General features: G+C 34.3%; 1 protein-coding gene across 1 annotated transcript in view; it reads right to left on the bottom strand.

Moving 5' to 3' along the window:
• The window catches only part of DHX36 (DEAH-box helicase 36), a 55,525-nt gene that overhangs the window by 15,485 nt on the left and 13,831 nt on the right, over nt 1-26,209 (bottom strand). The window contains exons 3-17 of the mRNA XM_063099571.1: nt 24,241-24,472; nt 20,866-20,904; nt 18,884-19,054; nt 17,528-17,607; nt 16,067-16,141; nt 15,768-15,934; nt 14,066-14,147; nt 10,138-10,278; nt 9,753-9,855; nt 9,293-9,380; nt 6,287-6,342; nt 4,671-4,735; nt 3,772-3,915; nt 1,541-1,658; nt 257-355 (exon numbers count right to left, since the gene is read on the bottom strand). Of these exons, the coding sequence (XP_062955641.1) occupies nt 257-355; nt 1,541-1,658; nt 3,772-3,915; nt 4,671-4,735; nt 6,287-6,342; nt 9,293-9,380; nt 9,753-9,855; nt 10,138-10,278; nt 14,066-14,147; nt 15,768-15,934; nt 16,067-16,141; nt 17,528-17,607; nt 18,884-19,054; nt 20,866-20,904; nt 24,241-24,472 (1,660 nt within the window). The remainder of the gene's footprint in view (nt 1-256; nt 356-1,540; nt 1,659-3,771; nt 3,916-4,670; nt 4,736-6,286; nt 6,343-9,292; nt 9,381-9,752; nt 9,856-10,137; nt 10,279-14,065; nt 14,148-15,767; nt 15,935-16,066; nt 16,142-17,527; nt 17,608-18,883; nt 19,055-20,865; nt 20,905-24,240; nt 24,473-26,209) is intronic.

Below are 26,209 nucleotides of genomic sequence, written 5' to 3' on the forward strand. Positions count from 1 at the left end.
AAATGAAAGAATCCAGAACTCTGTTCCTGCACGTCCTGTATGAGTTAATGTAAAGTTCATAAAATTGGCAAATTTAAACTGAACTCTTTATAGAGATGCATAACCATCAAGAAAAATGAGCAAGAGATTACCACTGAAGTCACAATAGAGGTTATCTTCGGAATTAAAGGACAGTGGAGTGATTGGAATTTATAATTAGTTGGCTTACATGCTCTAACACTCTAAGTTAAAATTAAAAAAAAAAAAACAAATTTACCAATTCCATCAGGTGTTTTATGGAGAGCAACACTGCCTCGTTTGATGGTGGATCCATTAACCTACTCAGAAAATAAGCAATTCCACCTAGTTTTAAAATCTGGGGGGGAGACAAATATAATTAAACATATATACTGATATAATTTAGTCCTGCCTGTGTCAATCACTCAAATAAAACATCAAACTTATACGTGATTTTTAAGTTAGTTATTTTACCAAGATGAATTAAAATCACATTTGTGATTTTATAAAAACTTGTTTAAAGTGCTACTTTCTACCAGTAACTCTAATAAGAAAAGTAGCTGGTTAAAATCTCAGCAAACAAGTCAATTACCAATTTTATTCAAAATAAGGCTAATTATATCAAAATATATAAGATGCTGGAAAAAATGATAAGTATTTCTAACGAGGGATAACATCTTAAGATGTAATAACAGTATCTAACATTTACTGCACACTTACTATGTACCAGGCACTGTTCTAAGAATTTTATATGAGGTTAATTTAAATAAAAAATCTACCCAATAAAATAGAACTAGCTTTCTAGTGGAGCAGTTGGAATTTGAACACAGGTAGCCTGGCTCCAGAGCAGTACCAAATTAAAAACTGTTTAATACACATTTGAAGGAAAGTGTAAATACACAGTTTACTAACACACACACACACAAAAATTAATGCATGATAATACATTCACTCCTCAGTATCTGTGGAGATTGGTAGTTGGACCTCCTGTAGATACCAAATCTGCAGATGCTCAAGTTCCCGATATAAAACAGCAGAGTATTTGTATACAACCTGTGCACATCCTCCTCGATTCTTTAAATCATCTCTAGATTACTTATAATACCTAATACAGCGTAAATGCTATGTAAATAGTTGTTGTATTGTTTAGGAAATAATAACAAGAAAAAAATCTGTATATGTTCAGTACAGATGCAATTTTTTCCCCCAAACATTAATACAGTATAGCTGACCCTTGAACAACACAGTTTTGAACTGTATGTGTCCACTTATACACAGGTTCTGCATCCGTAGATCAAAAAAAAATAGTACTTGTGGGATGTGGAACCTGCATAAATGGAGTTATGAGCAGGTTCCACAGGGCCAACTACTTAAGTACGTAACTACTTGACTTAGGGAAAGTTATAGACAGATTTTCAACCACGAGGAGGGTAGGCACCTCAAACCTCCATGTTGTTCAAGGGTCAGCTGTACTTTCTTCTACAAAAGATGCTGAAAATTAAAATATCACCCTCATTTAGTTTCTTAAATCTCCCTAATTTACCTTTATTTGTAAACAAAGTTCTTCCAAAGGAGTTCTCAAAATTTCTGGCAGTTGATAGTCATCTAGAAGACTTGCTCTAAGACCATTATACAGATGATAGCAATGACCAGGTTGAACTCTTTTGAAAAAAAAAAGAGAGGAAAAGAGATACCAATGACCTTTTAGAACTCCAGAGAAAAGAGCAGGCAGGGAAAGTAGCTAATACCTATTTCTTACCAGCCACATAATAACTAACTTAATTAATTATTATTTCATTTTTATGAATCATATATTCCTTATCCCATCTGTTTGCAAAAACCCTAAACCCTCTATCCCCATGTCTCAGTTTTAAGAAAGAAATACAAGACTCTGGCCCTTGCCCAATAATCTGGTTCCCTATTTCTGACAGATTCCAGATCACCATGCTCAGTAACAGCAGTCTAGACACTCAGGTTAAGGCTAAAAGTTGTAACCTCAAATACGCCTTGTGAGTGTATTATGTAACAAATCCTGGCATTATATTAACCTGTTTATATTATTTAAAAAGATTTTAAGTACATTCTATTTAGTGAGCTCTCAGAGGGATACTGATCTTATTTTATGTTTGCCACTAGTAACATAAATGATACCATTTTAAGGACAGATATTAAGACGTGACAGTATTCATGTATTTTCAAGCAGGATAATTATCTGTATAGGCTCTTGCTGTTACAGGAATAAAAATAAATTCTAAACATATTAGCTATTTCTGCCATGAATCTACCTAGACCCATCATTATATAATATGCCTGAACACCTCTCGAGTAAAAACTAAAAGTACAAGTATCTTCACTGAGTACCATATAGTATGGCTTTTTCCTGGCCTCCAAAATAATCATCAATCTCATTAGGCTTTGCTAAAGGAATTTATATCTATGGAGCATGCAAGGGACTATTTTCCTTTTAAATTAGAACACTAAAATTCCACAGGTAACTTCAACCAATTGGGAATGAAGAATTAGTTAATATGTAATATACCATTCCTTTATTGTTTCATGGATCAGACCTAAAGCCAAGTGTTTTTACTATTCATATATAAAGGTGTGCCCAAACCTGTTCACTATGATGAATACTTTTTGAATCAGTACCCAGCAGTGATGCACCTGTAGAGAAAAACTCCAGGCTTGCTGGGTCCCCTATCAAGTTATACCCTGATAAAGATTAGGAAAGTACACTTCTTTCACTAAATCATGATTCTGGTTCAACAGCATCAACCACATAATCTAATAAACTGCTTGGAAATCAAGTTATTTGGGATAATCTGTGAAATTACAGCAAGTGCATCTGAGCTTTATACATATAGTACAAATTTAAAACAAAGGGATGATGAAATGGTCTGTAAAGTTTTCTTTCAGCTCTTCTTTTCTTACTTAAATGAGTCCCTATCTGAAGATTAATGGGAATCTCTTTTGTTCTACCTATAAGAGGCAAAGCAAAAACTCTCTTCTGTAACTCCAGACAGTGGTATCACTCATATGAGTAAGAGTGTCAATATGAGTGTCAAAATACTCTGAAGTATGCACTAAAATGAGGCAATGGTACAATTATTTGTAAAAGTTCAAGGTAAATCATGTTTTCTACCATTAAGACAGAGATATTTTTATTTCTTATGTTACTACCACCATCAATGGGAAAAAAACTGTTTTCATTAATAACTAATAATGAAAAATCAGTATTGCTGTAAAGTAAGTGATTAGGAGCCCAGAGTATGAAGCCAGACTGTCTGGATTCAAATCCTGGCTGTGTGTGACTTAGGGTAAGTTTTAATTTCTTTGTACCTTAATTTCCTTACTCCAAAAATGGAGATAATAATTTACCTCACAGCACTGTGGTAAGGATTAAACAAGTTCATATACATAAAGTGTTCAGGAGATGACCTGACACTCAAATAGTGTCAAGTGTTATTATTATTAGGTAATACATGCTTTTAAAAAAGGAATAAAAACAAAATTATAAGTAACGTAAATAATAATAGAGAATACTAATTTTAATTAACCCGACTAAGAAATCAGAAAAACAGAAAATGTGGCAGACTGTTTTCCAAATAAACTATGATTAAAACAGCCTTCTCATTTAAAAATGTGCTACAGACATTCAACATAATATGAAAGGTAATTCTTCTAATAAATAATGTTTTTAAATGCCAGCAACACATTTTGCTACATAAAATTTTTTTTGTGTTCCAAAGGCTTTGGACAAAGTTCTTATCTTACCTTCCAGCTCGACCTTTCCTCTGTTTGGCATTAGCTTTACTAACCCACTCAGCAGACATTGTACTGATGTTGTTCTGAGTATCAAAGTGTGTCTCTTTTATTTTTCCTCCATCTATCACGAAAACTACATCATCTATGGTAATGCTGTTTGGAAAACAGATACATAAAATATTAAAAACACATCAAAAGCACTACTAACCTATAACAGGCCTACAGATAGGGATTCTAGAGCATTTTTTATTGGTTCAAATTGATTTTAGCATTTAATGATTTTCACCCCCCTTTCAACACTTACTGATATTACCGGGATGAAGTGCCTAACAGTAGGCAGGATCAGTAGCTATAGTTGCAGTACACCGCCAGTTCTTCAGATCACATGCTCAATTCTTACGTGCCTATAACCAAAACTCATAGCTTGCCTGATGCCTTTTTATACCCAGCTCTGTGGGCCCCTCAGTGCCATAATTTAATATCACCTTCCACAGAACAATCTGTTTCAGTGACTGAACTGTACACTAGTACGTCCAAGGGAATGTAAGAAAATTTAAAGGCTGGATGCAACTAAATACCAAATATTACCACCCCCAACCAGAAACAGGCAAAAATGACAAAAGTGACGTCAGCTCCCATACTTTAGGAAAGCTTTAGGGAAATAACGCTTAAAAGGCAATTTCTGAAGAGGGCTAAAACATTAGTATGGGTTTAAAAAAAGACCAAAAAACCAAAAAAACTATGCTTACTGCCATGACCACATTAAAAAAAAAAAAAAAAAAAAAAAGCTTTATTTTTAAGAAATTACAAATTATCTTGCAGAGGATAAAGGCTAAGGTATGTTAATAATTTATGGGGTTCAAAACTTATGTAATCATCAGTAGTTGATATTTAAAACTACTTTTTACCTCGTCTCTGCGATGTTGGTAGCAATTACTATTTTCCGAACACCAGGAGGGGTTCTCTTAAATACCTGTAAGAATAAATACATCAAAATACCAAAAGTACACAAATTTCTAATACATTATTTTTGCAATTAGAGAAATTACTTCAGAAACGGCTCACTTTTTAGCAATCTGTGACATTTTTAGCATTCACTGACATGCATCTAATACCTATAGATATATTTAGGACATGTACATAATTTTCAATACTATGAAATTTTCTTTTGGTAAGCCAAACTAAATCTCCCACAGGTGTCACAATCTTATGACAAACAAGATTTCAAATGAAATATGATCACTTAAGTTTATAGCATATCCTTTAACAAAAGCTGGAGAGTAAAAGGTAGAGGGAGAAAAGTTTAAGTGTAAGAATGATGAGGCCAAACCTACACAGGTTAAGAACACTGACCAGTGAGGCAGATGCCCAAGCCATGAGAACAGATGTCAGCTTGAGATCTGACTGGAGTTAAAAAAAAAAAAAAAAAAAATCCTTCTCAAATGCTAAATCCTACAAACAGTACCACTCCTGACAATGCCCATAAATAGAAGAAAGACAGTTAATCACCACCGGACATAATGCAAAACTCTCTCTCTCTCTCTATATATATACACACACACACACACACACACACACACACACACACACACACACACACACACACACACACACACACACACAAACTTATCCCCTTATTTATAAAAATGGTAATCAATAGAGAAAATACTGTTTCCTAGTCTAGCCACATATTCTCCAGCAAAGAAATACGTAATTTGATACGTCAGGGTGTCAAAGATGGAAGTATCTCCACACTAGATACTCTTCTGTCCAATCTTTGGAATCCAGAGTGCTCTTGCTCCCCACTTCTCTTCCCTCAGGTGTGTACTCTACATCTAAGTTGGCTGAGTCTTACCCAGGACTAAGGTACCAGCAAAAGGATATTGAAAGTATCTCAATAAAACAATCTTGATATTTTCTTACAGACAGAAGAGTGAAAAAACTAGAAGGGAAGAGAAATAGATTTTCTGACCCATTTCATTCTACCAGGCCCTGCAAACAATGGACTTCAGGAAATTATCTTGCCTCTCAGAATGCAGTGTTCATTCAAATAAGGGAAATCCCTGTATCTGACAGAGCCAAAACATTCATAATGTATTATTGATACAACAGGAAATCTCATACCTGTGAATATATTAATTCTGTTAAATAAAAATCTCAGACATCAAGCTGTCATTTGTAACAGATAATTAAACTCTAGGCTGAGTTATTTTTAGTGGTACTCACATACCTTGTTTTCCTTAAATTCAGGAAACCCAAACAAATTATTGGTAAAAACAATTCTTTAAACTTTTTCCTAATGTTGAAAAACTAATGTGATTTGTGGGTTACCCTCTGTTACTCAAATTTTTGTGTAAGCATCCCCTGAAGACTCATTTGCAAAGGCTCTCAAGGAAGTATTTTTAATATGGATTACTATTTGAAAATGCTCCTTAAAAAGAAAAGAAAAGAAAGCACACAGTAAGTAGTCCTCAAAGCTTGTCTCAGTTTGAAAGACAGACAATAAATAAATTTTACAACATACCTGTGTCTGGTTAACTGTAGGCATCAGTGAATGTAAAGGTATAATAAGAAACTTATCTGAAAATTAATAAGAAAATTAAACTTTAAAATAAAGAGCTGCAGAAAAGCTTCATCAAACATACATGAAACAATGAATTCAGGTCCTGAACTACATAATTCTTAGTTTATATTTCTACATATAATCAGACCAACTTAATTTTTTAAATATTTTTTTGAGTGTCCCAACAAGTTCCAGTTGCCACTTTACTCTGTTAATTTACTTCAGATTGATAAGCATTTTCTCCAAATTCTTAGAGTGCTCATAAGTTGGGAATAATCTTTTCAAATTATACCAATAAAAGATCATTAACTCTATTCCCACCACTTAACTGAAGACTTAAGAATTTTGCTTAATATGTATATAAGTTTGTACACTTCAGGTGATCCTCACTATTTTAATCCAACAGAAAATACCTAAATTTTTAGAGCAAATAACTTATTAAATATCTATGTCTTACTTAGAAAATAATAAAATAGTTCTGGTTTAGTTTAACACGTTCTAAAAGTAACCCACTTTTTTAAACATAATTTTGTTAAAAACAGAAAAAATTATATTCCTACTTTTTAAGTTTCAAAGTAAAATAGCTCAATCTCATTCATAATTATTAGTCCATAGACAAAGTTTGGTATAATAATACAAAGAAAGGGGAGAGAGGGAGAATGTTAAAAAGTGAGGGCTAAAGGGTTAATTTCAAGTTTAACTATGGTTACAAAAACGCAAGCTGACTTAAATCTCTAACAGTGTCCAAATTTTCCCAAAAGAACAGTTGACATCCAAATGAGCTATGGTGCTCCAAAAAGACTCTATGACTCTGTCTGAATTTAAAAGATTTTATGAATCTTAAAAAATAGTAAAAAGCTGTCCATCAACTGATGCCGCTAAAAAAAATGCTCTGAATTACTTGTCTCTGTGACACAGTATGAAATCAATCAACTACAAGACACTCAAACCAAAAACCCTTTACTTGAATTGAATCGAGTCTTCAGATGTAACTTCCAGGTTTCAGGAAATACAGGTAAGAGAGGACCAAATAAAGTGATGCCATAGTCAGACAAATTCAGAAAACTGAACCTACTACAGGACAACTGGCCTGGTCTTTTCCACAAGTCATTACCATGGACAAAAGAAGGGAAGTGATGCTCTAGAGCCAGAGTGAAAGATTTACCTGGTTTGACATTTTCTACAGTTTGAACAAGCTAACTGTAAAAGACAGTTTTGAAAAAAATGGGCAAATCTGATTATTAACTGGTTTATTAGACAATATTAAGGATTAGGTATGATAAATGGCATGGTTATATATGAAATTTGTTTATTTTTAGAGATGCTTGCTTATATATTTAGGTATAAAGTCCAATAGCTGCAATTCACTTTAAAAAGGAAAAATCTAGATCAAAAAAATAGTTGCTGCATTGAAGTCATGGGTATATGGTGTCCATTATGATTTCCTAGTTTTCTGTATGTTTAAAATGTTTCATTACAAAAAGTTTAAAAAGTTGGAAGCCAGGAATAATGAAAGTTAAAACAACTTTGTTGAAGGCAATATAATAGGGAAAAAAATAATTTACACTGAGTCAATGGGAACACCGTCTACACTATTGTGAAAAGAAAGAAATAAGCAGTTGATAAGCATATAATAACTGAGTTCCAAGATTTCTTTTTTTTAGTTAGTTCAAAGTTAGGCCAATTTCCCCCCCTACTAATAGTGGCTAGATATATAATTGATTACTAAGGCTACATTTTTTTCAACATAATTTATTTAAGAAAAAATATTCTTACTACATTTTGGAAAGATTTCCTTTAAAAGGAATTGAGCTGGTGGTGGAAGTATAAACTGATACCTCTTTTCCTCAAGAATAGTTAATTCAAATTAGAAAGTTAACGATAATCTATCCCACTCCCTATCACATATATTAAATGTAATAATGTTACATTTTAGTTTATATCTTATTTTTATTAATAAATATTTACACACACTCATTTTTTAAAACCTATTAAGTACATCATACAGTAATGTTTATGATGGGGAAGAGGTCAAAGTTAGAAAATTCAGCCAAAAAAAAATTCCCCTTGTTTAAAAAAAATTCAGCTGTATAGTTTAGTCATGACTACACTTTTCCTTCAGAGAAAAGTTGTCACTGACAAGAGAAAGCAGTGTTTCTTTACAAAGAAGTCAGAGAAATTAAATCAAAATATTTTACCAGCTAGACAGTAAATAATTCCAATTATACAGAATGCTTTGAAGGTATTATAACAGAATTTAAAAAAGAATAAAAATACACCTTTACTATTTTAGCCAATATAATCAGATCAAAATATTTTCTAATGCCTTCTAAAAATACAATGTGTCAAAAGCACTTCAATAAAGATGATAAATTATATGCAAAACTATAAATTACTAAATAAAATTGCTTTGTATTTTATTAATTTGAAGTTGATAATGATTCCTGAAAATGCTTTGACTGAATTTTATAGAAGAAAAATATCCCCATACATTTCTCTAAGATATAAGCGTTTGTCTTTCAAAACAAGCTGTTAAAAAAATCAGAGTTACCTGAGGAATTTATAAAAACTTCAGAGTTCGGGTCACATTCTTAGATTTGGGGTGAGGATGGGGTTTAGGTATCTGAATTTTAAAGAAGCTTTATGGTGACTCTGTTTTTCAGTCAGAGATCACAAACCCTAGGCTAAGGAATAAATTCAACCTTTTCCACAACAATGAGTGAAAAAATGAAAACACCCAAATGCCAACATTTTAATGTTAAAGGTTCAATTTCATTAGGGAAATTTTGGAAAAGAGATAAAATATTCCGTTCATAATACCAAATAAAGAAATTCACTAATACCCACCACCTTCATCTATGACCGAGCACTTCAGAAAAGATCTGACTTTTGAAAAAACCTAATAAAACATGCTACACGATTCAAACACCACCCTTGGAAGTGCAATAAAATGCATATGTATAATACCTGATTTAAACATCATTTGTGACATCAAGAGATCATGTAAAGTGCTGATATTGTCCCAGCCTGGTAGAAAGACCAGTATTGCACCATCCTATGTGGAGGGGAAATAACTATTACAAAGGATCACACTGATAAAACATACTAACAGTAAAATTCTGTGCACACTTAAGTCTTAATTAAAATTATACTAGCTCAGGATAATTTTGGTTAATAACTAAAAGATTACAAGTTCACTTTTTAAAAATAATCCAGATATTTCACTTGCTTATTACTCTTTTCTTCAAACAGGTCAAATGCCTAAATCTTCTTACTATTTTGAGATTCTTATTTCTAGTGTCAAAAGCAATTTCATCCAGTCTATTTTTTTTAAAAGCATTTAACTAAGTTATTTTTTTCAAAGCCTTGGTATGTTACAATAAAATTAAAATTATGTTACTTGAAGAAAAAAATTAATAAAACTAACCTCTTCTTCCAAAACAATGTATCGGATAAGAGCAGCAATCAAATTCAGATCAACTTTATCGTCATCCATCATTTCTATAACATCTACAGTACTTGCAGAATACCTAACAGTTAAACAGAAAGTCATGAAACGCTTGATAGAGTCTCTTGTGGTTTAACTTGCTATGGAAGCTTAACTCAATCTGCAAATGGAGAAACAAAATCTATAGATAAGAGAAAATTACTGGGGCAATAAACAGTGTTTATAAGTCAAGTCAGCACGGCATTTTACTAGAATATGAGATTCATAACACTCCTCTTCAAGTATGTGCAAATTCAAGAAGACAACCCCAGCTTTTTGTTTTAATCAGTCACTGCATTCTCACCTTCAAACAAAACAGACTTACCTTCTTCGCAATTCCCTTATATAATCTGGCCAGCGTTCTTTATAGACTGCTTCTTTTTCTTCTTTTTCTTGTCTATTTACATGCCCTTGCATGAAACCCCTCTTAAACTGGGATCTATGTTCTTTTTGTTCTGGAACATATCTAAAATAAAAAGATTCCTAAATATCTTCACTTTTTGAAACTCCTTGGTTTTAACTAACATCTGACTTTTTACATTTAGGATTCTAGAGAACATTTCATTATACTTTCTAGTGAATGCTAGTTTAAACAACAATTTATTTCTAAGTGCTGATGAATATATAAAACCTGACAGTTTACGTAAAAAGCATTCTTCTCTATTGAAGTATATGAACCTCTAGACAATATTTAGCAGTCAAAATTTAAAAAATACTAGAGTAACTTTTACCTTCAATTTAAGTTTGCTATACAACAAAAGTTAACATTAATGTAAGTCCAAAATAACAGTTAATGACTGCCTAGCAGAAAAACTCAACTTTTAAAAACAGACTTTTCCAAACCTAACTGTACACAAGAATCCCCTGGACAGCTTGTAAAATACAGATTCCTAAATCCTATCCCTTGTTGTCTGGATTCACTAAGCCTGACGGGGGTGGTTAATCTAAGAATTTTAGTTAGTACCCCTGGAAGATTCAGATAGTGTATCCACAGACCTACAGACCCATGCTAGAGAACTATTTAATTCTGCTCAGTCAGTTATAGCTAATGGCAGATCCAGATTCAGTATTCAAGTCTTTTGAGTATCAGTCCAGTGTTACACTATGCCTCATCAAGCTGTGGTGACTGCTGAAAATACAGAGGGCATTTCTGCCCAAGAATTCTACCTACCACTGTGAGTTCTGAAAAACATGGGGAAGGAGAAAAACAAAGAAAAATAAACCTACACTTTAGCCCCAAAGCCTCTCAGAGTTTGCCTAGTGGATAACACCTCTGATGAAATAGAGGAGACTGGAACACAGACATCGGAGTCAGAAAGAACTGATGCCCTTGCTCTGCCACTGAACGACTACACCAAGGCACGACCTTAGACAATGTATTAAACTTCCTGTCTTTAGTTTTCTTATTTGAGAGATTAATACTCTTACAATATTATTGGCATGAGAATTTTTAAAAAGTGATAAAGCATAGTGCCTGATATATAGTAGATACCCAGAAAGTGTTAACCCCCTTCCCTATTCAGTACCTGTGACCCAGGATTCCCCTAAGTCTTCGATACATATAGAGGCACTAACTTGAAGTAGGGCAACCTGAGACAGAGATTGGTCCTAGTCAACAGGATGGAATCACAGTTGGCTCCCTTCCCAGCAATTCCAGAAACAGAAGTAAACTTCAACCACCCTCACCCCCAGAACCCAGTCACAACCCTCCACATCATCTCACTCTATTCCTGGACTGGCCATTGTGTTTCTTCCTTCCTACTTCTCAGATGCACAAGTCTTCCGGGAAGAAGACAGCTGGGGGCTTCTTTAACCAAGGACCACCCTCCTTCAACTTCCCTCTTAAAGTTGGTTAAGGGATGGCAAGGGCACAAATACCACCTTTTTGCTTAGAGACCCCTTAGCTACAGTTCCCTGTACATGCCCTGTCTCCTAGGGAGCTTAAGAAAGCAATTCATCATGTGACTTTAGAATACTGGTCTCTAAAACTTCATGTTCAAAAATTATCAAGCTGTTACCTATCATTCTCTTAAAAAGCAATTGCTAAATGTACCATGACAGGAATTGGGACACAAGGTACAAAGTGAAATTGAAGAGGGAGTGTATAGAAAATTTATGGCCACTGATGGTACAACCAAAGGCATGAAAGACCATTAGACTTTTAATACGTTCCATTCTGACATACATATTTTCCTCTTTCCTACTCTGATTTTCACTGCCTTCCTGATTTGCCCAGTCTATCCCTGACACATAATCTTACTTCTGATATACTCTTTGCTTCTCCCAGACTTTACATAATGGCTTATATGTCTCCCTGTCTAGACAAAAATAGAGGGTCTGTACCAAGCCTTCTCTTATTTTATGCTCAGACTTTAGCACAATGCAAGGCATAAAGTAAAGTTTAATAAATATTTGTTGAATAAATTTCCAATCAAAATTCAGCTGATTTTTGCCAAGTAAAATAGGCCATACGATCTCTGCTCTCACCTTTCCACTATCACTTCCTGGTTTTCTCATTTAACATGTGAGCTATAGAGTCGTAAAAAATACCACGAAAGTGTTTCTACACCTATCTAATTACTTATTCAGATGTTTACTGCAGGTTAGGCACTGTGCTATGCCTTAGCTACTAAGATGAACAAGACAAAATCCTTGACCTTGAGAAGTTTAAAATCTAGTGAAAGAGGCAAATATAAAGAGATACACTGCATGGCAATAAGGTGTTAGAAGAGGTATGATAAAAGTGTTACGGAATCCAGATGAGAAAGCAACTCAGTCTGTGAGAGGTTTCAGAGAAGGCTTAACAGACAATTAAGCTAAGATTTTTCTTACATTATCAAGAGTTTACAGGCGAAAGGATGGAGAAGGTGGCAAATGAAAGTCTAACAAGAGAAATTAGCATGCAATAAAGCACAAACGCATGAATAAAGGAGCATGGTCTGGGAATGATGCATTTAGCATGGGTAAACCATGAGATGCATGACTGGGAAATGAGGCTTCAGAGGATGGAGAAAGACTGTAACGGGCCTTGGGATGACTAGCTAAAGAATCTAAACCTGATCCTATGGGGCTGTGCTTTCCTAGCCATTTTCCCTACAACGAATATAAATGTTGTACAGCCTCCTGGAGAAAGCTGCTAGCAGCTAACAGCCAGTAGCCAGAGTGTTGTTATTACATGGGCATACCAGCTGAGGTGCTCTGAAATAGGCCATAGTAAACCAATAAAGGCTTTTAAACAGTGTTTAAAAGAGACATCTCATATGCAAGAGGCTTGCCTAGGGGTAAAAAGCTCACATGACCAGATTTGTTTTCAGAAAAATGTATGGCAGCAGTTACAAGAATGAAGACCACAGTACCAAAAGAGGAACTATCATATTAGCACAGGAGAGATAATAAGGACTTTAAGGAAAAGAAATAAAAATGAGAAGGCATGTTCAAGGAGAAAGCCCTCAGGGTCTGTGTGTTGGGGGTTAAGTACAAAATGAACGGGAATAACTTAATCATACAGCATATAAAAGCATGAGCATACCCTGGTACATTAACTGCTTAATAAACATTAGCATTTTTGTTTTATAATTTTGAAAACTCGATGGAGGATAGTATCATTAATTATTATAAAGTACACTGGGCAAAACGTATTTTTTTGGGGGGTGGGAGAATTGTGGGGATCAAATATAAGATGATAATTTTGTCTTGAACAGTGTTAGGTTCAAGATCTCTGTGGTACTGGCACACTGCTGAGTCGAAAAAAAGTTCAGAATTCAGGAACAGCTTTAGTCCTGAAACTACAATGAAAGAAATGTGAAACTACAAAACCACGGTCATGGAAATAGATAGGATTGCACAATGAAAACATAAAAGACTGAGAATGCTGGGGATATCATATTTGAAGGGTAGGCAATGGAAGCCAGCAAAGGAGAATGAAAACGGAAGAACCAGAAGAGAAGTCCAAACACTAAAGACAGAGATTCTCAAACTTTGCTGCCCAGTGATCTTCAAAAAGTACTGATGCCTGGCTACCACCCCAGACATTGTAATTTAATTTTAATGAATGGAATATGAATGGGGCATCTGGATTTTTAAAAGCTCCAGGTAATTTTAATGAGCAGTCAAGTTTGAGAATCCCTGAAACATGGAAAAATAATATTTTAGAAAGAAGTGGTCAACGATGAGTTTCTGAGACTAAAGTTCAACATAAGAAAAGTGACACGTTAGTACTTTTTAGTTTCTTTTATTTCCCAATGTTTACTTACCTTATTTTTTCAATTATGTCTTCCAAAAGATATTCTACAACCGGAAAAGTAAAACCAGGTATATGTATCATAGGACAGTTACCTATTATGGCAGACAAAACATAAACATAAATCTGTGATCAATTATTAAAAAAAAAAATCAATATGCTGGAAATAGGACAATGACTCTATTACTATTCTTAATTTCAGAATATGGTCCAGTAGCTTTTACAGTTCTTCCCTATTTTTCCATATCAAGTTTAATAAATAGCAGCAGTCTAGTCTTCATTCAAAACCATTTTACTAACAAACTATACACACATCTCACAGTTCTACAGAATAACACAGAATATCAAAGCACAGAACATTTTAAGTTGAATTCAATATCCCCATAAGTTAGAAGTCTGTTTTCTCTTCATCATTAGCCAAGATGGTGCTATAGTAGAACTCAAGTTTTACTGAAATCTACATAAGAAGCATTACTCCTTGTAGCACCCAGAATTAATGAAAAAATGTTGGGCCGAGCCCGTGGCGCACTCGGGAGGGTGCGGCGCTGGGAGTGCGGCGACGCTCCCGCCGCGGGTTCGGATCCTATATAGGAATGGCCGGTGCACTCACTGGCTGAGTGCTGGTCGCGAAAAAGACAAAAAAAAAAAAAAAAAAAGTAGTCAAAATAAGACCTAATCAAATATTAAACTGTCACTATTTCAGAATCGCGAATTATAAAAAATCTTTCCAGTATGTTACTTACATGTTATTTATGTTTCATAAGAAAAAAAACAAGTAATAAATATGTACACACTGTAAACCAAGGCCAACACCACATCACAGGTCAAAATATCTGAGGTGTTATCAATATTCTGTCTTTGATTTGCATAAATTTGAGCAAGTTACTCAATGTTAGTTCTAGGTGTTTCTTTGAAAAAAAAAAAAAGACATAATACTAGCCTTGACTAATCTCATAAAGCTTTAAAGTTTAACTGGAATGCATATTAAAGGATAATTAAAAACTAAAAACAAAAATATTTATTAAATTTAGTTATATTACATTTTAATTCCCTCCCTTTCCCCTTCCTTCCTCCACAATTATAAGCTGAAAGACACTGAGGCATAATTTTAAAAGAATGTACTTGGCAGCTAGTCAAATCTAGTTTCAGATCCTTTCGTCCTTCTGTCAATTATGCAACCCTGGTAACCTACTCAACTGCTCTGAGACTGCCTTCTCATCTGTAAAACAGGAAAAATAAAAGTACCTACCTCACAGGTATTATGAGGATTAATGAAGACAAATACACTACCATTTGGTAGTGCCAAATATACTACCTGGCACAATGAAGGTGCTCCTTAAGTGGTTACTAGTATTATTAACAAACTGCCACCATAGCCTGTGAAAGTACATAAGAACCACAGAAGAATCACAAAAACATGTTTATGAAATTACTCAAATCTGTGGTTTGACTTCGGTGATGCCACCTTAATTGTCTGGTGGTGGCAACGTGAAGGTACGTATCTTCACTATGAGAGCAGAGATGATGCCATTATTTTAAAATAGGCCCAATTCTCTGATTCATGAAACTAGAGGGTAGAATAACTTTAAAATAAAATGAACTGCTAAACATTCATTTCGACTATTCTGTACATAGCACCATATTAGTTAAAAAAAAAAAAAATTCTGTGGCTTTCTGCTATGTTTTCTAATGTAATCATCATAAATTTTACTCACCAAAATATTCTGAAAATTTCTCAGCATTCAATGTTGCACTCATCAGTATTACTTTCAGATCAGATCGAAAATTGAGAAGATCTTTAATAATAGTCATTAAAACGTCTGACTGTAGATTTCTTTCATGAATTTCATCAAGCACAATATGGCTAACACTGGACAAATGCCTAAAGTAGAAATGTGAAGTATGGAATTCACTATATTATTTTTAAAAAACTATTTTTCTTTAACAACTAATAAAATCCAATTTAATAATTATACCTTTTGATAATAAAAGACTTTAACTGAAATACACTCACGGGTCTGACTGGAGCCACTGAAGGATGATTCCTGTTGTACAGTATAAGATAGAACCCTGTTTCCTTGGCAACCGACTATGGATAAAAAACATAAGTTAATAATTCTTGGTTTTCTTTTCTAATAATTTACTAAGTACTACAAAACTTTAAAAGAAAACCTCTACACTTAATTTTTTAGTTATAAGAACACCTAACACAATAGGGTAATAAAAAAATACTACACTCAAGCACATTATACATTATCTTTGTTGACATAATCCAATGTTGTTAATTTCTTCCTAAAGGCATAATCATTTACATTAAGAGAATGACAGAGTTACTTATGGGCCCTAAATTTCTGGTTCAGTGATTGGAAAGTCTGCTCATTTAAAAAGGTAAATGGAATCCTGAGCTTCAGAAAAGGACTAAAGAAGTACAGTGGAGCTGGATGGGTGGTTAAAAATACCAAAATCAATAAATTAAAGAAAGGCAGTAGATACCAAAAGGTGTATATAGGATGTCAACTCTTTTTAGAGGGAGTGATGCTCTACTAATATACAGTTGGCTCTCTGTATCTATGGGTTCTGCATCACTATTCAACTAACTGCAGATCAAAAATATTTGGGGGGGAAAAATCAATAAAAAACAGTACAATAAAAAATAATACAAATTAAAAACAAAACAGCATGACAACTATTTATACAGCATTGATAGTGTATTAGGTATTTCAAATAATCTACAGATGATTAAAGGTAAACAGAAAGATGTGTGTAGGTAATATGAGGATACCTCAAAGAGTTTGTGGAAAAACAGAATTAAAAGATAATATGAATCTTTCCATGAACTTTTTGAAATGCCTCACATGAAAACAGAATGCCATTTTATATAAGGGACTTGCTATCCATGGGGGTCCTAAAAGCAATCCCCCACAGATACTGAAGAATGACTATATGTCTAGGAAAAAGGTTATTCATTCCATAATGTAAAAGCTCATTAAAGAAAATCTCTACATTTAATTTTTTAGTTATAAGAACACCTAACACAATAGAGTAATGAAAATACTACAGTCAACTCCTTATACGTTATCTTTGTTGACATACTCCAATGTTGTTAACTTCTTCTTAAAAGTATAACCATTTAATCATTCCATAATGTAAAAGCCCATTGTAAAAAGGCAATACAAATCTGATTTGGAGTTAAAAGATGACTTTGTGGTAGCATGCCATCAATGCTGCAGCAGTTGCTGTTAATGTTAATTCCACGGCTGGTTGGTTAGCTCGGTTGGTTAGAGTGGGTGTTATAACACCAAGGCCAAGGGTTTGGATCCCTATACCACCAGATGCCAAAAGAAAAAAGAAAAAAAAAAGATAATTCTAATAGTAATAACCAGTATAACAATGGGGAAAATCTCCTTTCTTTTGAATCTTCAGCTTCCAAGTTTCAATAAAATCTACCTGTATACAAGAAGTGAACATTCCTTACCTCTGAAGACGAATTTGGTATCCTGTACTATTACCATTGCCACAAGATTCCGCCCTTTCTGCAGCCACTCTCTCTGCAACCTTTAATTTAAATAATATACAGTTACAAAGAAAATATAATTTCCTTTAGGACAAATACCCTGAAAATCCATGAAAATCTGAGATTATTAAAAAAAAAGTTTCTTCAGATGTTCAGATGAGTTAAAAAATAGAGATATTTATTAAAATCTGAGGTATCTAAAAGTGTGTGTGCCCTTCTTAAGAGGTGAAGATTACTTGCTTCTTATGTTTACTTTCCATCTCCTCTTATAAAGTCCTTCAAGGCTAAATTCTCTCTCAACATTATTTTCAAAGTGTCTTTCTAGAGTATCCTCTTGCTAATTTCTACCTTTTTTTTGTCTTTTCAAAAAGAGTTAGAAATCATGCTTTAAGCCTGTAAAACTTGTATAGGTCAGTAATATTAATACTTTCTTCTTTTTTTTGTTTGTGGTACAGACTGGTGTTGTTCTATATTACATGACTTAGAGATGTGATAAATAGTACTACCACAAAACCAAAGACAACCATAAATCTTCATAATTTAAAGTTACACTCAGAATTATATAACATGGGAATACATTCACTATACAAACTAAATGTTATAAGAAACCACAAATATCTTTAAAACAATATATCACTTATATACTCAACTAGATTAACTAAAAACAAGAAAAACCAATGTTATTTGTAATAACATGTATTTAACAACTATTACTTGGGCTTGTCCTCCTGAAATTTTGAACTTATCAAGATTAGGTAGCCTGGATCACTTAAGCAAACAAGATAAATCTGAAACAATGCCTTCTTCCTCATGATTAATGTCCTCTTATTGAGCAGCTGCATTAAAATAACACTGACTACAGAAATGCAACTTAAAAAATAAAAAAGCAAGGCTTCTCCATTTTCACCACACCATTCGTTGTTCTCATGTACTGAAAAAACAGTAAGAGAGAACTGAAAACAATTTTGAATAAACCAAGTAGTAAAATTTAAAGCATCTAATGATGAAGATTATTTGAAGCTTGTAATCAATTCTATAAACATTTTATCAATTTTTTATTCTTTTGGATTTATACAGAAACTTGTATTTATAAATCATCTTGAATTCATAAACATGTGTTATATGTAAGACAGAGGTTACTCAATCTTTTGGCCTTTACTACCAAATATTTGTCAGCCAAATATTTGTTTTCATAGCAATAAATCCTAGGCCTAAGAATCACTCCAAGTCTTCAAAATCAGTAAGTTTTAGCAAGATTACTTAAAGGAGAGTGAATTAGATAAAAGAGGAAATATTAAAAAGTGAGAGATTACTTACTGAAATGGCACTAATTCTTCTTGGCTGAGTACAAACAATCCTGCATGCAGATCCTTTTCCTCTTTCAATGTAGTTATCCAAAATGAACTGAGTAACTTGAGTGGTTTTTCCACAACCGGTTTCACCACTTATTACTGTTACCTGATGGTTACTGATTAACTTTACCAATTCCTATTTCAAAAGGGAAAACAAATGAAGAATATCACGAGTTGCCTAAGTCTAAAAGGATATCAACCAAAATTCTACCAAACTGAAGGTAATTAATGTTTTAAAAATTTTCTCTTATGTGATGCTGGCAGTTTGGGTATCTGGATCTAACCATTTTCAAGAGACAAACAGCACCAAGTTACAATGAACAGAGCACAAAATTATAAAGAACAGAGCCAAGGTACTGTTAAAGAAAAACATACTGACTAGAACAAGAAGAAATATCTCTTAAGTTCCATGCATAAGAATTAACATTAAATTAAAAGAATGCTGACACTTGGGGCTATTGAGTACAGAAGCAAACCCCTGACCTAAACAACTATTGACATGATGGATTTATATCCCAGTTCATAAATATGGCTTTGTCTGCAAGACAACTTTTGTACACTGTCTTAAGAACAAGGAAGAATACAATGTATTTCAACATTATTTCTTTTCAAATAATTAAAATAAAGTTTTTAAAATACCTAAATAAAACAGGTAAACTTTAGCTATCTAGAAAAAGATCTTCCTTCTTACAAATTTTGGACATACACTAATATTTTTAATATTAATATTTACTGTATTAATAAAACCATCCTACTACTTCAAAAGGGTGACATAGGTAATTTTCATCTACAAAACAATTTAACTTGAAAATCTACCTTTAAAAAATTCCCCATTTATTCTAACACATTGTATACATCAGAACAAGTTTCAAGTTTGAACACTGAAATTACAGCTGGTAAAAACTGAGAAGTGGAATGTAATTCATTCACTCAAAAAATATTTATTGGATGTCTACAGAATGCCAAGTATTGTTCTGAGTCAAGTGAACAAAACAGTGAACAAAATAGACCTTGTCCTCAAGAACTTACACTGGCCTAAGAAGGAAAGACACACAGATGTCAGGTGGTAATAAATTCATAAAAAGCAAAGAAAAATAAAAATAAAATAAGGTTGAGAGGACAAAGAAGGATGAGGGACTATATTATTCTAAATAGGGTAACTGTGTGATGAAGCATAATAAATTAACTAAAGCATTATACTTTTAGTAGCATTTCTTTTTTTTTCCTGATAATTCCACTTTATTACTTTCAAATACTAAACTTTTTAAAACAATTTTTATTAATATTATTTTTTACATTCTATGATGTTGTTGTAGAGCAGATGAGAGGGAGGGGGAGAGGGTAAAGGTGAAGGAAATGGGGTGGGAAGAGGATGGAGGAGGTGGGATTGAGGCCTATGGCACCCCCCCACATTCCCACAGGGGAGACCAGTGGGCTTCCAGCGGTTATTGCCAGGCTGGGTGCAGATGTCAAGGGGGTGTGGCAATAACCTTTGCCCCCCACCACCCCAGATCAGAAACCCGAGGCCCTTCTTGCTGAGGCTTGCAGGTCGTCCCTGGGCTGGTTGAGTGTGGCGGGGTGTGTGGCCGAGACCATTGGTCCCCCACCACCCCAGCTGTGGAGAGCCCAGGGAGTAGTGCCTCAACTCTAATCAAAGTGTTTGGTCTTGAATTAAGAGCAGGGTATTTATCCAAAGTAACATATATGTGAAAATTCTATTTCTTAAACTCCAAAGATTTCAATTATAGACCTTAATATGAGAAAGCTTCAAGAAAATTGTTTTATGACCACTTTTCTTCGTCTTTCAACAATTTAAAAGAATAAACTTAACTTCCAATAATACCCTTTAGAAGGTTCATTAATTTACATTTCTTCTTGATATACAGCTTTAAAAAAAAACAGTGTAACTATTTTACAAATCAAATTAAATAGTGTAAAGCATTTTACCTTTTGCATTCCATATGAAGGCAGCTTTTCCCTGAAATGCTGAAATTAAAAAGAAGTTTTTAATTTTCACAAAAGAAATTTAATCAAATTATAATCATGATAATCAGCATATATTTTAGTAAATATGCTAGAATCCAAAAATATTTTTATTATCTTATAGCGTGTATGAAGTAATAAGACTTAAAAAAATTTTCTATATTAAAAAAAATTTCCCTTTTATTTTTGAAATATTCAAAAATAGAATTCTATTAAATCCAAAAGAATGAAAATAGTTCTTTAAAGTTAGTGGTATTACAATGTATACAGATATTGATATTTGTGTGTACTCAGTACCCCACAAATATGTTTAGTCAATTATTTTTCAATTATAAAAATAAAGTTAGTGGCAGTAAGACGAAATATGAAAATTACTTTTACCATTTTTTCTATTTCTGTTTTATATATTCATCTTAGACTTGATTTCTACAACACTTTTGTTTTTCCACCCCATCAGTGCACCATCTACTAATGTATTATGTACTATAGCAGATGCAGAGATTTCAGGGTACTTGCCTTTGAGTGTTAGAGAAAACTCAGAACAAACAACATATGTCAGAAAATCTAGTACTGCCGTTTAGAACTGAGATCTTAGTTAAGTCAAACTCAGAGCATGAATACCTCAAATGTTTCATCTCAGAAGGTTGTCAGAAGATCTAAATGAAAAACCTTTATATAAAAAGCAAGTAGCAGTTTCTGACACATAAAAGCTATTTGACAAATTTATAATTTGTTGAATTACAACTGAAATACAGGTTGAGTGAGTACCTCTTATTTGAAATGCTCGGGACCAGAAGTGTTTCAGATTTCAGATTTTTATATTAGGGATGCTCAAACTGTACTAAAAAGGGAGTGACTAATTCTTTTCTACATTTCTTTGATTTATGTGCCAATTTCTTTCTAATTTTGAAAACGTTTGTGGAACCCTATACCCACAGTACATAAATACATTAAAAAGCAGTACTATGATAAACACTAAAAAGTGGTATGTACGATGGTGTATGTTCAACTAGGTATACCACATAACATGAAAAAATCAGTGGCATAAAAATAAGCCAGTTTTAAGAAACTCCCTTCATTAAAAAGGGAAAAAACTTAATTTAAAAATAAAATTAAACATAAAAAATAAATAAAAATAAAATCAGAACTGTCCTAGCTAATCTAATATATTATTGCTATGCTTGTTATAGCCATGCAATTCTTACCAGTACCATAAAAATGAGTCAATATGATAACTTAAATGAATTCTAGAGCTTTGAAATAACAAGTCACCATGCTTTTCTTACTAAGTAATAATTTTTAAGTTAAAAAAAATTTCTTAATGACATCAAAAACTATTACTATCCCATGCAGTCAAATGTAACCATCTTAACATATAAGTATATACAAGCTACCCCACTGCATTTCAAACTAACAGTAACCATAATTGCTTTCTGTATATGTAAATGTTGCTGGATAGAGAGTTAACACCCAATATTCTTTCCCAAACAGCCAAACCTTCTGTTTTCTAATTTCTGGCTATAACTGAGATAATGTAGTTATAAGCTTTCTGAGGATAGGGAATGTCTTATTATTCATTAAAAAACAGCATAATAACTGGCATCTAGCAAGCAGAAAATTAATGTTTATTAAATAAGTTATAACAAAGAAAAAATACTTCACATTACCAAGAAGGATCAAAATTTGAGTTCTTAAAGACACCTGAATTTTAACCTGGTTTTGTTATTTATTAGCTATGCAACCTTGGCTAGGTACCTTAACCTAAAATTCTTTTTCCTCATCTGTTAACAGACATGTATAATCTCTCATGCAAGGTTTAAATGATGTAGTACATGTGAAGTATTGACAAGTGTCTGGGAGACAGGAAACCACCAACTGTTTTTATGTTTTACACATTTCTTCTTTCTCTCTAATAGATCAATTACCGACCTTCAATAATATTTGAATTCTGCTCACCAAACCAAGCAAAGAGAGAGACACTACTTAGCTCTCCTTATTCCTAAGGCTAAAAAAGCAGCAGCTCGTCTCTCAACCACAAGATTCTGAATTAACTCATCTTGAAATCTCCTTCATCCTTAAATAATATTTTACTCAACAGGCATCAAAAAGCTATAAAATTTGGCTCCTGGACAACCTCAGCTCAGCTGTTCTAATCAGGAAATCCAACTTTTATCAGTGACAGTCAATGAATCCCTTCCTTCCTACAGGAGATGTGATGTTCTGCCTTTCTCAAAAAATGGCAGTATGTATATGCATATGAAAGATATCGGCTTGGAATTCCCTGTTTTCTCTTGAAAATACATATACATAAGCTATGGGTCAAACGTGTCATCCAAAAGTTCACATGTTGGAAACTTGATCTCCACTGTAACAGTAATAAGAGGGTGGGAAATCCGACTGTGTCATTTGAACAATGGGGCCTTTGAGAGGTGATTAGATCATGAGGATTATGCCTTCCAGAATGGACTGACCCATTCATGGAGTAATAGGATGATGGTTTAATGGACTGTCATGGCATGGACTGGTGGCTTTATAAGGAGAACACATGAAAGAGCTCCTGCCATCCCTGCAATGTGATGCTCTGTTGCAATGGGACTCTTACAGGTCCCCAATCGAGAGCAGCCCTCACCAGATGTGTTTCTTGGACCTTGGACTTCTCAGCCTCCAGGATTGTAAGAAATAAATTTTATTTCTTTATAAATTACCCAGTTTTGGGTATTCTGTTATAAGCAACAGAAAACAGACTAATACAACATATATGTGAATATTTTATTACATCTATATCTAGAACACCCACAAACCAAAGAATTTTATGTTTTAATTTGAAGAGACTTTAAAATATCTTGCCTAGCATGGAAAGAAAATACTGAAATAATTCAGAATTTCAGTTCTTGTCACAGTCCAGTATTCAAAATGTTGCATATAAACACAACACATAACTTTTGAAAGATTTAATTTTATCATTAGTAAAAGGAAGGAGATGGATTAAATGACCTGGAAGAAACTTTACAATTCTAACTGCCTTGACTCTTATGCTATCTCACTAAACTGGCCTAGAAAAGGTAGAGTGATTTTTTAAATTTGTACTAGCATTTCTCAAACATTTCTTTTCCCTGCCACATAAGCTTCTGTGGATGATAGGACATTGTAGGTTAGGTGTAATTTCCCTCCCCATTGCTTTTCTCTACACTCAATAAGAAAAAAATTCCTGCAGCAGATGTCTTGTTGAAGAATCTCACTGATCTATACCATGCAGCTACCTCTAACCATAAATATATTTTTACCAACTGAGAAGTGAATGACATGTAAAAATTTTTTGCACATCTTACTTTCCATTACCTGCATTTCAATATACCGAAGGTCAGTTTTTTTCTTTTGTAAATCTTCTAGTAATTGTTGGTCTAAGGTTACATCTGGTTCATTTTCTTGCAACAGATATTCAGAATCTCGGTCGAAGTATGATTTGTTTCTGATTCTAAATGTCCTTGTTTCCTGATTTATCAGTTTCTTTTCCTGGTCAAGTTTCTTCACTGAGCTTGTTTTTTTCTCAGCAGAAACTTCGGTACCGTATCTATTTTGAGAAAATAAGAAACGAAAAACAGTCAGATGAAGAGCCACTAATGCCTCGGAACCAAACAAAACAATAGGCTGTTACATATTTCAAAATCACCTGAATCAAAAGCTTTAATTCTTTTTTCTTAGTAAAACAATTATGAAATACATTTAGATTCTTATAATGAATTCAAAATTTTCCACCCTTTCAGTGGATATTGCCAGATAACTTATTTTTTGTGATAGTTAAAAAAATAAAAATAAGGCATTCTTCCAATGTAATTACTTACAGTTTTTCTTTTTCTGATTTTCTTGGACTTGTTTTATTTCACTTCTGCATTTTCTTCCTGCCACCCTTTCTGAGCTATAAATGTGATGTTATATTACACAGTCTCTGAAATACTTCTACTAATTTTTCCTCCAAGTAATACAGTTCTTGCAACCTTCTAAAAACATCAGCAATTTAACTTCTGGTAGGCGTTCCACAAAGGAATTTCAGAAATACCAAGATGATGGGTAGAAATTACAAAAAATAACAACTAATACATCTCATATCCAACTACACTATTATTTCTACTATTTAGCTTTTCTATCAGAATATACCATCTAAAAATTTTTTTTTACCTTTCTCCAAATTTGTTTGATCTACATAAGAAAAAAGAACTACTTCAAAACTAAAGATGTTGACCCTGCGGGGCCGCCACTGCAAGATCCAGCAGCCCAGCCCAGTGCGCACAAAGTGGGGAGACGTCAGGCTAGGGAGGCGAAGACTTGGCAGAAAACACACACCCTGTAGAGCCGCCACTGCGTGATCCAGCAGGTAGGCTTCACTGCAGCCACCGGCTCCATTCCCTGCCCAGCCCAGTGCGCACAAAGTGGGGAGACGTCAGGCTAGGGAGGCAGAGATTCGGCAGAAACCACACACCCTGTAGGGCCGCCAATGAGTGATCCAGCAGGTAGACTTCACCGCAGGCACCGAGCTCCATCCCCAGCCCCGCCTAGTGCACTCGGAGAAGGGAGACGTCCGGAAGGGGAGGCGGAAACTCCATGGGGACCACACTGCTGCCGCGCGAACCAGCAGCCCAGCCCAATGTGGACGGAGCACAGAGACGTCCAGCAAGGGAAATAGAAGCTCCACAGAGTCCACACAACCTGTGGGGGGGCCGCCGCCACGCGATCTGGCAGCAGGTAGGCTTCACTGCTGCCACCTGGCTCCATCCCAAGCCTGGCTAGCGCGCACAGAGCAGGGAGACATCCTGTAGGGGTAGGGGAACCTCTGCAGAGACCACATGCTCAGCGAAGCCTCGGTACATCCCAGCAGCCCGGGCCAGAGCGCACAGAACAGGGAGAAGTCTGGCACAGGAAGTGGAAGCACAGCAGAGATGGAGGCGGAGGGCAGTACCCTGTGGTACCGCCCCGTGATCCAGCAGCCCAGCAGAGTCCAAGCTGACTAGAGAGGTGGCTCCCCAGAGAGGCCCAAGACCCGAGGCAACCACACACACAAGGCACTGGAGGCCAACTGAGCAGTCACGGAGGTAGCCATAACAAATTGGCAACCACAGCAACATCTTAGTTAGTCAATACCATCAAACCTGTGGACTGTGAAAACCCCTGCCATAATGAATAAACTTCAAAAAAAAGATGCATGAAATAAAAAAAATCAGGAAAGTACACCACCAAAAGTTAATAGATCTCAAACTCTAGATCTTATAGAACAAGAAGCCCTTGAAATGACTAACAAGGAATTTCGAGTGAA

This window comes from Cynocephalus volans, chromosome 1, assembly GCF_027409185.1.
Source record: "Cynocephalus volans isolate mCynVol1 chromosome 1, mCynVol1.pri, whole genome shotgun sequence".
NCBI lineage: Eukaryota > Metazoa > Chordata > Mammalia > Dermoptera > Cynocephalidae > Cynocephalus > Cynocephalus volans.